This window comes from Scomber scombrus, chromosome 6 (genome assembly GCF_963691925.1).
Source record: "Scomber scombrus chromosome 6, fScoSco1.1, whole genome shotgun sequence".
NCBI classification, from domain to species: domain Eukaryota; kingdom Metazoa; phylum Chordata; class Actinopteri; order Scombriformes; family Scombridae; genus Scomber; species Scomber scombrus.
In genome coordinates, this window is record NC_084975.1 from 2,805,562 (window position 1) to 2,821,454 (window position 15,893).

General features: G+C 43.4%; 2 protein-coding genes across 3 annotated transcripts in view; one reads left to right on the top strand and one right to left on the bottom strand.

Annotated features, from left to right (window-relative positions):
- immp2l (inner mitochondrial membrane peptidase subunit 2) overlaps window positions 1-15,893 on the bottom strand; it is a 241,545-nt gene that overhangs the window by 47,352 nt on the left and 178,300 nt on the right. The gene's annotated exons all lie outside the window — the stretch shown is intronic.
- Window positions 6,308-8,416, top strand: LOC133982159 (leucine-rich repeat neuronal protein 3-like). The gene has a single exon (XM_062421093.1). The coding sequence runs from the start codon at window positions 6,308-6,310 to the stop codon at window positions 8,414-8,416; it is 2,109 nt and encodes a 702-aa protein (XP_062277077.1).

A 15,893-nucleotide genomic window follows, 5' to 3' on the forward strand; every position in this document is an offset into this window, starting at 1 on the left:
CTGTAAATATTTCCGTAGGATCTTCTTGGTTTAAAGAACTCAAGAGTGAGAAGTTCACTAATCATCTGGGAAGCTTTACTTCCATCAACATACACTGCAGCACGGAAGATATGATGGAAGGAAGGAAGGAAGGAAGGAAGGAAAGATGGAAGGAAGGAAGGAAGGAAGGAAGGAAGGATGGAAGGAAGGAAGGAAAGATGGAAGGAAGGAAGGAAGGAAGGGAGGAAGGAAAGAAAGAAGGAAGGAAGGAGGGAGGGAAAGAAGGAATGAAGGAAGGGAGGAAGGAAAGAAAGAAGGACGGAAGGAGGGAGGGAAAGAAGGAAAGAAGGAAGGATGGAAGGAAGGAAGGAAGGAAAGATGGAAGGAAGGAAGGATGGAAGGAAGGAAGGAAGGAAGGGAGGAAAGATGGAAGGAAGGAAGGAAGGAAGGAAGGATGGAAGGAAGGAAGGAAGGGAGGAAGGAAAGAAAGAAGGAAGGAGGGAGGGAAAGAAGGAATGAAGGAAGGGAGGAAGGAAAGAAAGAAGGAAGGAAGGAGGGAGGGAAAGAAGGAAAGAAGGAAGGATGGAAGGAAGGAAGGAAGGAAAGATGGAAGGAAGGAAGGATGGAAGGAAGGAAGGAAGGAAGGAAGGAAGGAAGGGAGGAAGGAAAGATGGAAGGAAGGAATAAACGAAGGAAGGAATGATGGAAGGAAGGAAGGAAGGAAGGAAGGAAGGAAGGAAGGATGGAAGGAAGGAAGGAAGGAAGGAAGGAAGGATGGAAGGAAGGAAGGAAGGAAAGATGGAAGGAAGGAAGGAAGGAAGGAGGGAGGGAAAGAAGGAATGAAGGAAGGAAGGAACGAAGGAAGGAAGGAAGGGAGGAAGGAAAGATGGAAGGAAGGAATAAACGAAGGAAGGAATGATGGAAGGAAGGAAGGAAGGAAGGAAGGAAGGAAGGGAGGAAGGAAAGAAAGAAGGAAGGAAGGAGGGAGGGAAAGAAGGAAAGATGGAAGGAAGGAATAAACGAAGGAAGGAATGATGGAAGGAAGGAAGGAAGGAAGGAAAGAAAGAAGGAAGGAAGGAGGGAGGGAAAGAAGGAATGAAGGAAGGAAGGAAGGAAGGAACGATGGAAGGAAGGAAGGAAAGAAAGAAGGAAGGAAGGAGGGAGGGAAAGAAGGAATGAAGGAAGGAAGGAAGGAAGGAAGGATGGAACGATGGAAGGAAGGAAGGAAGAAAAGGAGGGAGGAAGGAAGGAAAGGAGGAAATGAAAGAAGGAAGGAAGGAAGGAAGGAAGGAAGGAAGGAAGGAAAGAAAGAAAGAAAGAAAGAAAGAAAGAAAGAAAGAAAGAAAGAAAGAAAGAAAGAAAGAAAGAAGGAGGGAGGGAAAGAAGGAATGAAGGAAGGAAGGAAGGAAGGAACGAAGGAAGGAAGGGAGGAAGGAAAGATGGAAGGAAGGAATAAACGAAGGAAGGAATGATGGAAGGAAGGAAGGAAGGAAGGAAGGAAGGAATGGAGGAAGGAAAGAAAGAAGGAAGGAAGGAGGGAGGGAAAGAAGGAATGAAGGAATGAAGGAAGGATGGAAGGAAGGAAGGAAGGAAGGAAGGAAGGAAGGAAGGAAGGAAGGAAGGAAGGAAGGAAGGAAGGAAGGAAGGGACAGAAATACACTAGTGTCTTTTTCTTTTTTAGTGTCTTTTTTAGACCTTTTGCTGAATATGAATGTGACCTCATTTATTTTACCCTCATTCCACAAATCATCCAGGTGTCTCTCAAATCCCTGTTGGTTGTCCCAGATTAATAATGATTAGCAAATGTCTGCCAGTGTGGAGCAGCGATGAATATTTAAGAAAAATAAATTAGGCAACGGGAGGAAAAAAAAAAAAAAAAAAAAAAAACCCTGCTCTGATCAGAAAAAATGAAATTCCTCCTAATGGATGAAACATCAAATCTCTCAGCGGGGGAGAAACAGCCAAAGATAAAATAATGTGAAATGAATGAATGTGCACATTATAGATTTATCTCGTAGCTCTCTTTGTGAATTTGTTCATTTTATATTAATTTATTTATGTTTCTTGTTTTAAATTTCTCTTTTTTTAAACGCTTAAATGTCCTTCTAACTCAGATTTGATGATTTAAAACTGTTATTTTTTTCATATCTTTCTTTGATAATTCAGGTTTGCCTATAAATTAAACAACCTTACATCATATATCCTCCAGGCATATTTTCAAACACATGAAAATACTTTGCTTTGATTAATAATTTTTGTCTGACTGAAGTTTTTTCCTCCCAAAAAAGTTGAATTTCCTCTTTAAATCTACTCCTTCTCTATCATTAAATACATCTATTAATATGTAATAAGTGTTACTGGACACCAAGACGTCTCCTAAGTCACTGAAAAGTTAATCTGAGTGTTTGTACAGTGGATGTTTTCATATCACAAGTTTCAAGATGACGCTTCAAGCTGCACACTGGACCACGATCGGCTCCGAACTAGTTGTGATGTTGAGATTCAACTTTGTGTCGTCCTCACGAGTTAAATTTACCCCGTCTGTATTGACTGTTCCTTCTTTCCTCCTTTTCCTCCTTTCCTCCTTCTCTCTTTCTTTCCTTCCTCTCTCTTTCCTCCCTTTCTTCTTTCCTTCCTCCATCCCCCTTTCTTCCTTCCTTCTGTCCTTCCTTCCTTCCTCCCTCCCTCCTTCTTTCCTTTCCTTCTTTCCTCCCTCCTTCTCTCTTTCTTTCCTTCCTCTTTCTTTCCTCCCTTTCTTCTTTCCTTCCTCCATCCCCTTTTCTTCCTTCCTCTCTCTTTCCTCCCTTTCTTCTTTCCTTCCTCCATCCCCCTTTCTTCCTTCCTTCTGTCCTTCCTTCCTCCCTCCTTCCTTCCTTTCCTTCTTTCCTCCCTCCCTCCTTCTTTCCGTCCCCCCTTCCTTCTTTCCTTCCTTCCTTTCCTTCTTTTCTCCACCCTACCTTCCTCCTTCCCTTCCTTCCTCTCTTCCTCTTTTCCTTTCTCCCTCCATCCCTCCTTCCTTCTTTCCTCCCTCCCTCCCTCCTTCTTTCCTTCTTTCCTCCCTTCCTTCTTTCCTTTCCTTTCCTTCATTCCTCCCTCCCTCCTTCTCTCTTTCTTTCCTCCCCCCTCCCTTCCTTCTTTCCTCCCTCCCTCCTTTCCTTCCTTCCTGTCCGTCCTTCCTCCCTTCCTTCCTTCCTCCCTCCTTTCCTTCCTTCTTCTTCTTCCCTTCCTTCCTTCCTCTCACCTTTTCTTCCTTCCTCCTTTCCTTGCTGATTAATGTTCTGTAGATCTACTGATTGTTATCGACTTTATTTGTAGTTACAGTATAACATCTAGTACATTGCATGTAAGGTTTTCTATCAATGTGCAAGAATGACTGACTTTAAAATACAATATTGCAGCAATGAAACTATGAATAGTAACAAAAACTAGGTTTGATATCATGAAAATCTTGATTCAAACTTTAAAATAACTTCTATACACAAAATTCAAAACCTTGTCACTCGAATCCTCTTGGGACCGCCGACACGAGAAGACGCTTTGTAGTACTCGTAGTTTGAGGATTTGACAGAACACGAACACGAAAGAACAATCCCAACGCTGCTTCACAGGAAGAGGAAGTGCCAATTTACTCTTAAAAAAGAAAGAAAGAAAGTGGGAACAACCTCATCAGCAAAGAAGGATTATTTTCATCTACCTTCTTCCCCGCTCACAACTCCAGGCAGTTGTGAGTGTGGTCCTTCCTTCCTTCTGTCCTTCCTTCCTGTCTTCTTTTCCTTCCTTCTGTCCTTACTTCCTTATGTCCTTCCGTCCTGTCTTCTTTTCCTTCCTTCTGTCCTTCCTTCCTTCTTTCCTTCCCTCCTGTCTTCTTTTCCTTCCTTCTTTACTTCCTTCCTTCTGTCCTTCCTTCCTCCTGTCCTTCCTTCCTTCTTCACTTCCTTCTTTCTGTCCTTCTTTCCTCCTGTCCTTCCCTCCTGTCTTCTTTTCCTTCCTTCTTTACATCCTTCATTCTGTCCTTTCCTCCTGTCTTCTTTTCCTTCCTTCTTTCCTTCCTTTCTTCTATCCTTCCTTCCCTCCATCTTTCCTTCCTTCCTTCCTGTCTTCTTTTCTTTCCTTCCCTCCATCCATCCATCCTTCCTTCCTTCCTTCCTTCCTTCCTTCCTTCCTTCCTTCCTTCCTTCCTTCCTTCCTTCCTTCCTTCCTGTCTTCTTTTCCTTCCTTCCTTCTGCAGGCAGGCAGTTCATGATAGTCTCAGTATGAAGCTGAATTTAGAAGTGTATGATGCTGACGTCAAAGAAACCTCATCAGGAGGTCGATGTATCTGCCGAAGTACAAACTCATACATGAGAAGGAGACATGGATGAGTGATGCTGTAAGATGTGTTTCTGTTCTGGGAGTTTTAACCCTGTTGAAATAGTCTTGGTGGGTTTTCAAAAAAAATAAATGAACAACAAACGCTTGGTTCAAACGTTCATCTCCCCCCTCAGGATGACTTCTTTTCACTTTGGTGATTCCCCCATCATATATTTTTAATCTCTAGTCTTATAATCATCATGTTTAGACGTTCGCTCCAGTCAAAGTCAGCTTTGTTCTGCACTATCAAAGCAGTTTCTGAAAGAATTAAGGCAGACAATGCTCCAATAATATGGTTCATAAGATCCTCCAACACCCGTTCATGTATATAGATTTAGGGTGGACCTGCTTTCTACTTAACCTTTGTATCGTCCTCCCGGGTCAAATTGACCCCGTCTGTTTTGACTGAACCTTCTTTCCTCCCTTCCTTCCTTCCTTCCTTCCTCCTTTCCTTCTTTCCTCTGTCCTTCTTTCCTTCCTCCCTCCCTTCCTCTTTTCATTTCTCCCTCCCTCTCTCCTTCCTTCTTTCCTCCCTTCCCTCCTTTCCTTCCTTCTTCCTCCCTTGTATCCTTCCTTCCTCCCTCCCTTTCTTCCTTTCCTTCCTTCTTCCTGCCTTCCTTCCTCCCTCCTTTCCTTCCTTCTTTCCTTCCTTCCTTCCTTCCTTCCTCCCTTCCTTCCTTCCTCCCTCCTTTCCTTCCTTCCTCCTCCCTTCCTTCCTTCTTAATAAAAGGTGCTTTTACTCCACAGCTCTAAGAGAAAGAGAGAGAGAGAACGAGTGTGTGCACTGAATAAAAGTGAGAGGAACTCTTACAAACCTGTACACAGGCTGCCAAAAAACACGCTAATATATGCATGAGGTGTCATAGCTCGTCCTCATCAGCAAGGCGGCTGCTCCAGCGTAAACTGACAGCTTCATCTACTGTCGTACACTCAACTGTGGCTTCTGCACTGAAGGTCACAAATTAATCAAAACATCAATATGTGCAGTCGACATAGGCAAAGCCCGCCGTAGACCTGTCACCTGTACCAGCAACGTTGATTCAGTGCCTCATGAATAATGCAGAAAAAACAGCCGAGGAGTCATAGTATAAGACCTGCAGCGAGCTTGCTCAACATATATTTTTGCTGGATCTACAACACACCTCGAGGTTGTGTGAATCAGCTGTGGCAAAGTGTCTGCTTGTTGTTTCGTGTGGGTGATTTGATAAGTGTGCGCAGGTGCATTGTTCACAACAGAGGAGACGTTCAGAGGTGTTGAGACTGTGTTAATTAAGACCCGGGGAAGAAATTAAGACTTGCAATGTTTTGAGTGTCATCTAAGGGCTGCAGTTTTTCTAGGAAACAATGAAAAAAGTGAGCCCATCTGCCAGTCGTCTCATCCTTCAGCCGTATAAGGAGACTCAAAAGTACAATTTTTGGCCTAAAAAGCTGCAGAATATTCTACGTAAGGTCAAGTTAATCATAACTTACAATTCTGATGGTGCAAGGAAAGCAATAAAACCAAATGAGGCTGAAAAGACTTAATAAGTCTCAATATTCGTAAATGTCAATATGCCTTCATATCTCAACAGCACTGTATTATATTGGCCTTTTTTTCTCTCCTGTCTCCGCAGATGGAAACTGACACCAGTGACAGCGACGGAGGATAATAATGATGGAGGACAGAGTGATTTGTCCCTAGCCGGAGCTACAGCATACCTCGACCGGCCCTCTGCTGCACAGCGCTGTTCTCTGAAGGAGACATCCACCTTGACATATCACAGCGTGCATGACAACCTGGCACGGACCGAGCTGAAAGGTTGCTTCTCTTTGCCAAAAGCAGGAAGACAACAGGGCCGAAGCTTTGGGGACCAGGCGTCAGCAGATATCCACTCTGTCTTGCTGCAGTAACAAATTAGCTTTCATTTGTGAAGTTAACAGTGCTAACAGCTGACTCCATAAGGGCCAATTACTGGCTGAAGGGAATACGGAGGCCAAGATGAAGGAGACAGCAGTTGTGGCTTGTTTGCTGGCTGAGCTGTCTCTGGCTGCTTTTGTTCTGGCCTCAGAGGGGGCTGCTCATTGCCCTGCATTGTGTCGATGTGAGATACGACCCTGGTTCTCTCCCAGCTCTATTTACACTGAGGCTGCCACTGTGGACTGTAATGACTTGGGCCTCTCAGTGCTACCAGAGAGACTCCCCTCAGAAACACAGGTACTGCTGCTACAGACAAACAACATTGTTAATGTGGAGAAAACTTTGGATTACTTGGCCAACCTCACTGAAATCGACTTGTCTCAGAATAACATTTCCTCAGTGAGCGATGTTAGACTGGGGTCTCTCCCCCAGCTGCTGTCACTCCACATGGAGGAGAACTGGATTCAGGAGCTTTCCGACAGCTGCCTCGCTTCCTTGCCCAGCCTCCAGGAGTTCTACATCAACCACAACCTGATTTTCTCCATTAGCCCTGGGGCCTTTCAAGGTCTGAGCAGGCTGCTTAGGCTCCATCTCAATTCCAATCGACTGACAAGCATTAACAGCCAGTGGTTCAAGGCTCTGCCCAATTTGGAGATATTGATGCTGGGAGAAAACCCCATCCTGGAGCTTTCAGACATGAACTTTCAACCTCTGACTAACCTCCGCAGCCTCGTGCTCGCTAAGATGAATCTGACTGAAATCCCTGATAATGCTCTGGTTGGTCTTGAGAACTTGGAGAGCATCTCATTTTTTGACAACCTGCTCAATCGAGTACCCAGACTGGCGCTGACAAGAGTCCACAACCTGAAGTTTCTGGATTTGAATAAGAACCCCATTGAGAGGATCCAGAGAGGCGACTTCATGGACATGATGCATCTCAAGGAGCTCGGCATCAACAGCATGCCTGAGCTTGTGTCCGTTGACAGTTTTGCCTTAAGCAATCTGCCCGAGCTGACAAAAATCGAGGCCACCAACAATCCCAAGCTGTCCTACATCCACCCCAGGGCCTTCCACAAGCTCCCCAGGCTGGAGACACTAATGCTGAACAGCAACGCTCTGAGTGCTCTTCACCGTAGCACCGTGGATTCCCTGCCCAACCTGCGTGAAGTCAGCCTGCACAGCAACCCCATCCGCTGCGACTGCGTCATCCGCTGGGTCAACATGAACAGGACGGCCGTTCGCTTCATGGAGCCCGACTCCCTTTTCTGCACGGAGCCTCCGGAGTACCAAGGCCAGCACGTACGACAGGTGCACTTCAGGGAGATGACAGAGATCTGCCTTCCGCTGATCTCACCTGGGAGCCTCCCGGAGCGTGTCGAGGTTGCGAAAGGGAGCTCGGTGTCGCTGCACTGCCGAGCGTTCGGAGAACCAGAACCTGAGATCTACTGGGTTACGCCTTCAGGGGACAAGGTCCTACCTGGCAGCGTCTCCGACAAGTACTACATGCACCCAGAAGGAACCTTTGACATCTACGACGCCTCGGAGCAGGAGGCCGGCTCATACACCTGCATCGCCCACAATCTTGTCGGGGCAGATCTTAAGTCTGTCATGGTTGCGGTGGATGGATACATCACCCAGTTTTCAAATCAACCTTTACATGTATATATCACATCTGTGCAGTCTCACTCTGTTATGGTTTCCTGGGAAAGCACAGGTGGTTTAGTGTCACAACTGAATTGGTCCATTTTATCTGACGGCAGCCTCCTCTCAATGCCATTCAAAGCCAGGCTCCCTGCTGATGTCAAAGAGTACCGCATCAAACAGCTGAAGGTGTCCACCCGTTACCAGGTTTGTGTTGAGGTCACTACAGCTCAGCCTGGATACAGCAGGGACTGTGTTAATGTGACCACAAAGCAGGCAGTAGTCCCGAGGGAGAAAAAGGAGAACTGGGACAGTCTGGTGATGGCTACTTGTGCTGTGTTTTTTATTGTGGTTGCCGTGGGTTGCTCTGTCATCTATACGTCTATGTACAACCAGGTGTTTTACACAAAACTGATAGCGGACTCTGCTGAGAGTCTGTTGATTCCCAGCACTCATTCCTCCTCCTCCTCCTCCTCTTTCCTGGAATTTGGCGTGTCTGGGGTAAAGGTGAGGGCAACCGTAATAAACTTACCAGACGACTCCATATAAGAAATGCCCTTCGTCTGTGAAAGCACTTTGGGATTAACAGAAGATGAAGAGTGATGGACACTGGACAATGTAATTTACGTGCCCTCTTTTCATGACTCTAAGTGGGACATTTTGCACAGGAACTCGGCAGAGAGAAAATTCATACACATTTGCATAACCAGCTATATAAATTCAGACTATTTTGTATTTCAAACTTGTGTCATTATAACGAGCTTAATCAGGCAGATATCTTGAGTATAATCTACATGGCTACTGGTAATTCATGCAGTGCAAACAGAGTAAAGCACAGCACAGGAAGTATACCTTATTGAGACGGCTTTGATGTCTGCAAAAAAAAGCTTTTTCTTTGCTGTGTTACATTAATGGTGCCAAGCAAAGATAGTTTATAATGACAAGAAGAGAAAAAAAAGATATTGTTAGTCTAGTGTTCAATAAATCTGACTAATATGTAAACAATTTTATGAACAAATACATTTTTCATTAAACCTGTGTAGTGTCTTATATCTACAATCTTTTCTTGTTACTTTTGGATACTTTTCGCATCAAATGATGTCCTTTAAAATATGTTTTCTGCCACACAAAAAAGAAGAAATATAATATGCTAATTTGTATGAGATGAAGCTCATAAATCTTGTTGTGTTGCTGTCCGTATCATACCGAAGCTGAAGTGTGAGATCTGCTGTAGACAAACACAATTACAGCAGCAGCCCTTCAAGGTAATAACACTGTTAGGGAAATGCAATGCAATCTCAAACAGCACGGGAAGTGTGTGAGATATTGTGTGTGTGTATGTGTGTGTGTGTGTGTTGGTATTTGTGCATGTACCTTAATGGGTGTGTGTGCGCATAAGTGTGTGGACATTGGCAAACCCATTGACTTTGAATTGCATTATATTCTCTTTCATTAAAAATCCAATATGGATTCCCAACACAAACCTCAGCAAGGTGATGAATCGGCGTCACACGCAAACTGATGGGAGGCATTTATCAGCGGGACTCAGTCATAGATCAACCGAGTTTCAGCACCACGGACAGGGCTTTTAGAGTGAGGCCATTTGTCACCGCCACAGGAGCTAAAATATGACCCATTAGAGGTAGGTAGTGAATAGGTCAGCAAGAACCAGGCGCCCAAGCCGTCTCCTTCCCCGTGTGACCCTGGAGAGACACCGCCGCCACCACCGTCGTATGAACAGCTCAGCAACTATTGGACTCATTTGTTAAGCGCCTCGCATCGAGCTGTGAGGGAGGAAGGAGACAAATGGACCGCAAAACCAGGACAAAGTAGTTTCAGTCCCAAACAGGACAGAAGACGACAGCTTGACGCCTCACAGTGCTGATGTTACTGATGTGCTGCTCTCTCCTGTACAAGATAACCAGGCCTGTGTTCATTAGAGAGTCTGCTGCTTCAGTGCTGTACGGTGAAAGGTATTCTGGGTATTAAGGAGAGCAGCTGCATGAGAAAAGGAAGGATTTTAAAGTGGAGATGACAGGTCGTTTTAGAGGTTTTTCATTTTTGATGTTTCTTCCCTCACCTGGGCTGCCGAGTTCAAATCGGGTTCATCCCCTCAGAGAGGTGCAAATGATATGTCAAGGTGTGATGCTCGCAGCAAAACCAAACAAAAACAGTGAATTGAAGTTTTAAAACTGGCACAAAATAAAAATGCGAGCATACGACCAAATACAAAAAAAAAAGGTTCCTCCAAGGGAATAATTGCTTTGCACTGAGGCCACAGACACAGTAAGCTGTGGCAGATCCAGGAGGAATCTGTCACACAGAAATAGTTTTCCACTCAGCATCTACACAAACTGGCAGGTTAAATTAAATCTACAATCCCCAGTGATCCTGAAACCAGGACTTAAAGCTGCCTCAGCAGCACAAAACTGATGGATACAAACATCCACAACACTTTTTAGCTTCTCTTAGAGGAAGTTGTAAGATCTTGTATAAATCTATAACTGAGGAGCAAAGGCGAGCTCTGCAAATCTCAATCCAATCTAGCAATTCAAACATTTTGACATGTTGGTCTGACCGTGATGCTAGAGGAGATCAGGTGGTCAGAGACAACCATAAATGTCTCAATGCCAAATTAGACTGTATATAAAATGGACGTAACATCCATGACGTCACCCATTGGTTTGTGGACTGCTGCTCGGAAGCCAATAGTATCGGATCTGAGCAGCGCCATCTTGAACATTTCAGGTGCATGCTGGGAAAAATAAAAACATGGATTCTACTTATATGGGCATCAGGAGGAGCATGTGGCGCCCTCCTGAACCTGTGAACCAATCAACCTGTCAATCACCACGTAGCCACGCCCTAATGCATACCCTGCTTTATCGTCACATATAAAATCAGGGAGGCCAAAATGTCCCAAATGAACATCATACTGCATTGAAGAAGGCTTTAAACTAGCGATTGAGACCATAAACACATTTTGAAAACGTTTACTGAGGTTAGAAATCAAGTGAGAAGTTGGTGAATTCTCCATTGACTTGTATAGAGACGGAAGTCCTTTTGACACCAAAATGGTCGCCCCCTGGTGGCCTTTTGATAGAATGCAGTTTTAAGTTACTTTCGCGTTGGCCTCATTTCAGAGGACCGGAACTCCCCGCCTGCTTTCAATCTGATGTCAACAAAACAACCAAAGACTGTAAATGATCTTAATTATTTTCCTGATCATGTGCATTGAACCACAAGATTTCCCATCAGTGCTTCTTCAAGCTCTCAAAGCTGTGTCCGATCCAATTAATACACAAATTAAAAACTCAGAAACGTTCAATAATATCCCCTCCGCACACCTCCAATCATCAGAGCAACATTCAGCAAATGAGTCGCCGCTCAACCAAAGTGAATAAAGTTAAATACAGATTGTTGGTGTTTGTGTTGCTTCCTTCAGTCGCAGCCAATCAGAGGAGGGCGTTACTCGTCTGCAGACGTGATTAACTCACTGATGATTCTTCTCACAGAAAACACACATTAATACTGAGCATGACGAGCAGTGATCTACTCTGCAAATGAAGGATGATTTCTGTTTGCAGGTTCCGGGGAGCAAATCAGTGAGACATCAGTGAACATCACATACAGTAAAATTAGCAATTAATTTGACAAAAAGGCAGAAAAAAATAGTCCTAACAACTTTTCCTCTTTCACATTCAGAGGAAAATATTGTATTTGCACTCTATTCTGCATTCTTATTTCCCTGCTGCCTACCTTTTATTTATTTATCCTCCAAAAAACCTTATTCATCTTCCCTCTTTCCTCTCTCCTAACTTATTCCTTTTCACTCCTTTCTGTACACAATGTTCTCTTCATTTTCCTCTTCCATTATTTCTTTCTTTACTATTACTTTACTTCCCCTTCCCCTTCCCACTCAGCCTTTTCCTTCATTTATTTTTCTCTCTTTCTTTCATCATTTAACTAATCTAATATCTTTCTTATATACAGTCTATGATCTAAAGGCATGAAAATCTCCAAAATTTGAGATGCAAAGGTTTCATCAAACTATTTTTTCAAGTTTCATTTTGACCACAAGACTTTTTCAATGTGGTTTTTACATCTTTTCAACTATTTTTAATGATATTCCTCAGAAATAAACTTCACATTTCAAGCAGGCATCAAGCAGCTACATACTGTATGATAGATTTTCCAGCTGAATGATGATATCTGTGGGCTAGATCGGGAGGATTGTACTCCACATACTGTAATAAGTAATAAGTCATTCCTCTTTTACAGTAAAGTCTGACAGGGCCGCCACTGGTCGACTGAACATGTACAATAAGAACTTCCTAACTCAAAGTGACAATTTCCATGCAGAGCGTTGAAACGTCCCAGTAAAATACACTGCAGGGAGGGAATCACACATACTAGAATATTATTTCCTGCTTATCAGTCGCTGCCTTTAAGGTTGAGAATTAATGAGCTGACTCAATACGGTCTTTGTAGCAGCAGGATTCAGGCCTGAAGGTATTAAACCAGCTCCGCTCTTCCAACCAGAACTGTGTGAGAAGTTATAATAGTTTTGGCGATATACTCGTAGTAGGCAAAGAATTTAAAAGGTCCTCGTCTACTTCTGCAGAATCCTTCCTCTCAAAAGATGCTGCAGTATGTTTAAGGATTAACCTTTGCGTCGCCCTCCCGGGTCAAATTGACCCCGTCTGTTATGACTGTTCCTTCTTTCCTCCCTTCCTTCTGTCCTTCTTCCCTCCCTCCTTCTCTCTTTCTTTCCTTCCTCTCTCTTTCCTCCCTTCCTTCTGTCCTTCCTTTCTCCCTCCCTTCTTCTTTCCTTCCTTCCTTCCTTTCCTTCCTCTATTCCTCCTTTCTCCCTCTTTTCCCTCCTTCTTCCTCCCTTCCTTCCTTCCTCCCTCTTTTCCTTCCTTCTTCCTCCCTCCTTTCCTTCCTTCTTCCTCCCTCCCTTCCTTCCTTTATTCCTCCCTCCCTTCCTTCCTTTATTCCTCCCTTCCTTCCTTTATTCCTCCCTTCCTTCCTTCCTCTCTCCTTTCCTTCCTTCTTCCTCCCTTCCTCCCTCTTTTCTTTCCTTCTTCCTCCCTTCCTTCCTTCCTCTTTTCCTTCCTTCTTCCTTTCTTCCTCCCTTCCTTCCTTCCTTCCTTCCTCCCTCTTTCCCTTCCTTCTTCCTTGACTCGAGGACAACAGGAGGGTTAAAACAAAAAGGTGATTTGTGATTTTGAGTCGAGGAGAAAATCTCCGAAGAACCTCCGTAGAGACGCATCAAAAAATACAATAAACCCAAAACACAACTGAGCTGCAGCTTAATGAGCTCTAACTTCACGTTTAGTCCCAGCAGAATCACATCTGTAGTTGTTATATATGATTACATTACCAGTGTTTACCCACCAACTCCTCCCTCGTTTCATTTTCTGCTAATAATCCATGAAAACAGCCTAATGATCCCTGCTGAAGTGAACTAATACTTCTCATTACAACGCTTCCACTTTTAAAATGTCCCATTTCCCTGCAACGTGTTAGCGAGTAAGAACATTTCTCAACAACACACAGACAGTCAAACTATTTTCCTCATGAATTATTACCCCATTATAAACATTTGGTATTTAGGCCAGGCCCGCGGCTTCTTGCTCGGGGTGAGTAAAACTAGAAAAAAACCTCACATTTATCTTGCTCTCCTCATGCAGAACCTCCTGGGCTTTAAGTAATTATTCTCACGCTCACCAGCCCATTAGGCTAAAACAACAGCGCTGACTTTGGGTGATCTTGGGGGCACAAAGCTTTTTTTTTTTTTTTTTTGAGCTTTTATTATTGTTTCGTGAGATGGCGAGCAGGGCGCTTAACCTTTGCTGATAAACTGGAGCAGATACCAGTCACTTACAAGACAAGGTTATTTCCAGTAGAGAAGCGGGAACGGTTTCGGAGGCTGATTAATGACTTCCTCCCAACTTATTTTTTTGTTCTGCTCGGCTCGGTAGCAGCTGTTACTTTTTTAATCTTTTTTTTTAGGAAACACTGACTCAGTATATTCTGTTTCATATTGGTACAGATGCGCACACACACACACACACACACACACACACACACACACACACACACAAACACACACACACACACACACTGCAAACTGCCAGACACTGCAAGTCCTCCACTGCTTGTCACAGAGATGCTGAAACACACAGTTTCTTTTCCTCACCTTAATTTTCCAGATATTTCTTCTTTTTTTTTTAAAACCCTTACATACTGTTTTTAAATCTTAGATTCTTTTTTTTGGTCAGACAGGTGAAATATTTCTAATTTTGTATAATGTAGGTCACATTAGTATAAGTAATGTAATGTCAGGCTAAAGGAAAAAGGTTTTAAGGTGTTTTTTTCTTCTCTAAAATGTAAAAAAAATGGGTCAAATTAGACCCTGAACAGTATATAAGGGCTAAAAAACATGACACATGTTTATGGTCTGATCATGTAAAGGCACATAACCCACTAAGGTAAGGGTTAGAGAAAGATCATGGTTTGGATTAAAATGATCACTTGGAACGTGTAAAGGCCCATTTTTGCTCAACGTACGTACGAAAATGTATACGTCCTTTTCAAACGTTGTTACCGTCACTGCTCACATACTTTCATGCGTCCTTTACGTTGGCATGGATGTTAACCAATACATCCACCAGGGGGCAGCACAGAGTCAAACGTTTATGACAACAACAAACTCAAAAACAAACATGGCGACTGTGGAGGAGATATTGATAGTGTTCCTCTTGTGTTTAAAGTTTCTAACCCACTCGCACAACCTTTCCTTAAAAAGTTCTGCCATTGTTATTTCTTCATTGTGTCTCACTAGAGCTACGTATCGGGTAGTGACAGCAACACTGCCCCCCATGGTTTCCGGTGGTACTGCTCCGTTTGGCCCGTATCCGTAAGCTTTATGGAAACGTGCAGAAATACGGACGAAATGAACGCGGAGCACGGACAGAAGGCTCCATATCCGTATCTAACGTTGAGCATAAATTGGCCTTTAGGCAACCTCCGTCGTCATGGCAACTGCTAACACCACAACATTCCGTTTTTTTTAAAGGTGGATGTTGAAGGATGTTGTGATGGTGATACAGAACAGAAATTATAAATGTATTATTCATCGTTACTTCCATATATATACACAACTATAAAAGAAACCTCTGAGTGACACCCAAGAGGCTTCTTCTTATTTTTTTGGTGTGCGGAGCTGAAATGGTGCTAATTGCTTCCTACTGTGAACGACTCTGACAAGCCACTGAAGCTCAGATTTATTATTAAATAATATGTTTGGGTTTTTTATTACGAGAGACAGACTGGAAGATCAGGACTAACTGAGGAGTTTGAAAAATATACTTTTACATTTATAAGCATCACGCTCTACTACTTATATTATTCAACTTCCAGCATGTGGAGCTGTTAAATTTCACACCTGGTTTAGACTTCTGGGCAATCGAAGGTCGACTGGCAGCAAACAGTAACCTGGTCTCCAACTTTTTAAGTAATTCATAACCTACAACAAATCAGAGCATTGCAGGCAGGATTAAAACACCTGAGCCAGAAACATAGCAATGGGATGGAAAAAAATTGCCCAAAAATGGCTGCAAGCGTGAGAGGTCTACAAAAATAATAAATAACTTTTTAATAAAAATATTTCTTTGATCGTCATTTAAAACATGAAGCGCTTCATTTAAACGCTACTGACGACTGATTGATTCGAGCAAAGCAAACAACCTCGCCTTCCACAAACAGAACCAGTGAAATTAAAAAAGGTAATTTAGTCTAATCATCAGTCAGAAAGCAAAACACACTGATTTATGATTTATGTGCTTATGTGAAGTCTTTTAGCAGTCGGACCTCTCCGGAAAAAAAACATCTTTGCTTTTAAAAAACACTCCACATTTAACCCTCCTGTTGTCCTCGAGTCAAGGACGGAAGGAAGGGAGGAAGGAAGGAAAGGAGGGAGGGAGGAAGGGAGGAGGGAGGGAGGGAGGAAGGAAGGAAA

Bases quoted from the DNA above. Each gene is read 5' to 3' on its own strand.
- LOC133982159 (XM_062421093.1), top strand. From the start codon at position 6,308: ATGAAGGAGACAGCAGTTGTGGCTTGTTTGCTGGCTGAGCTGTCTCTG.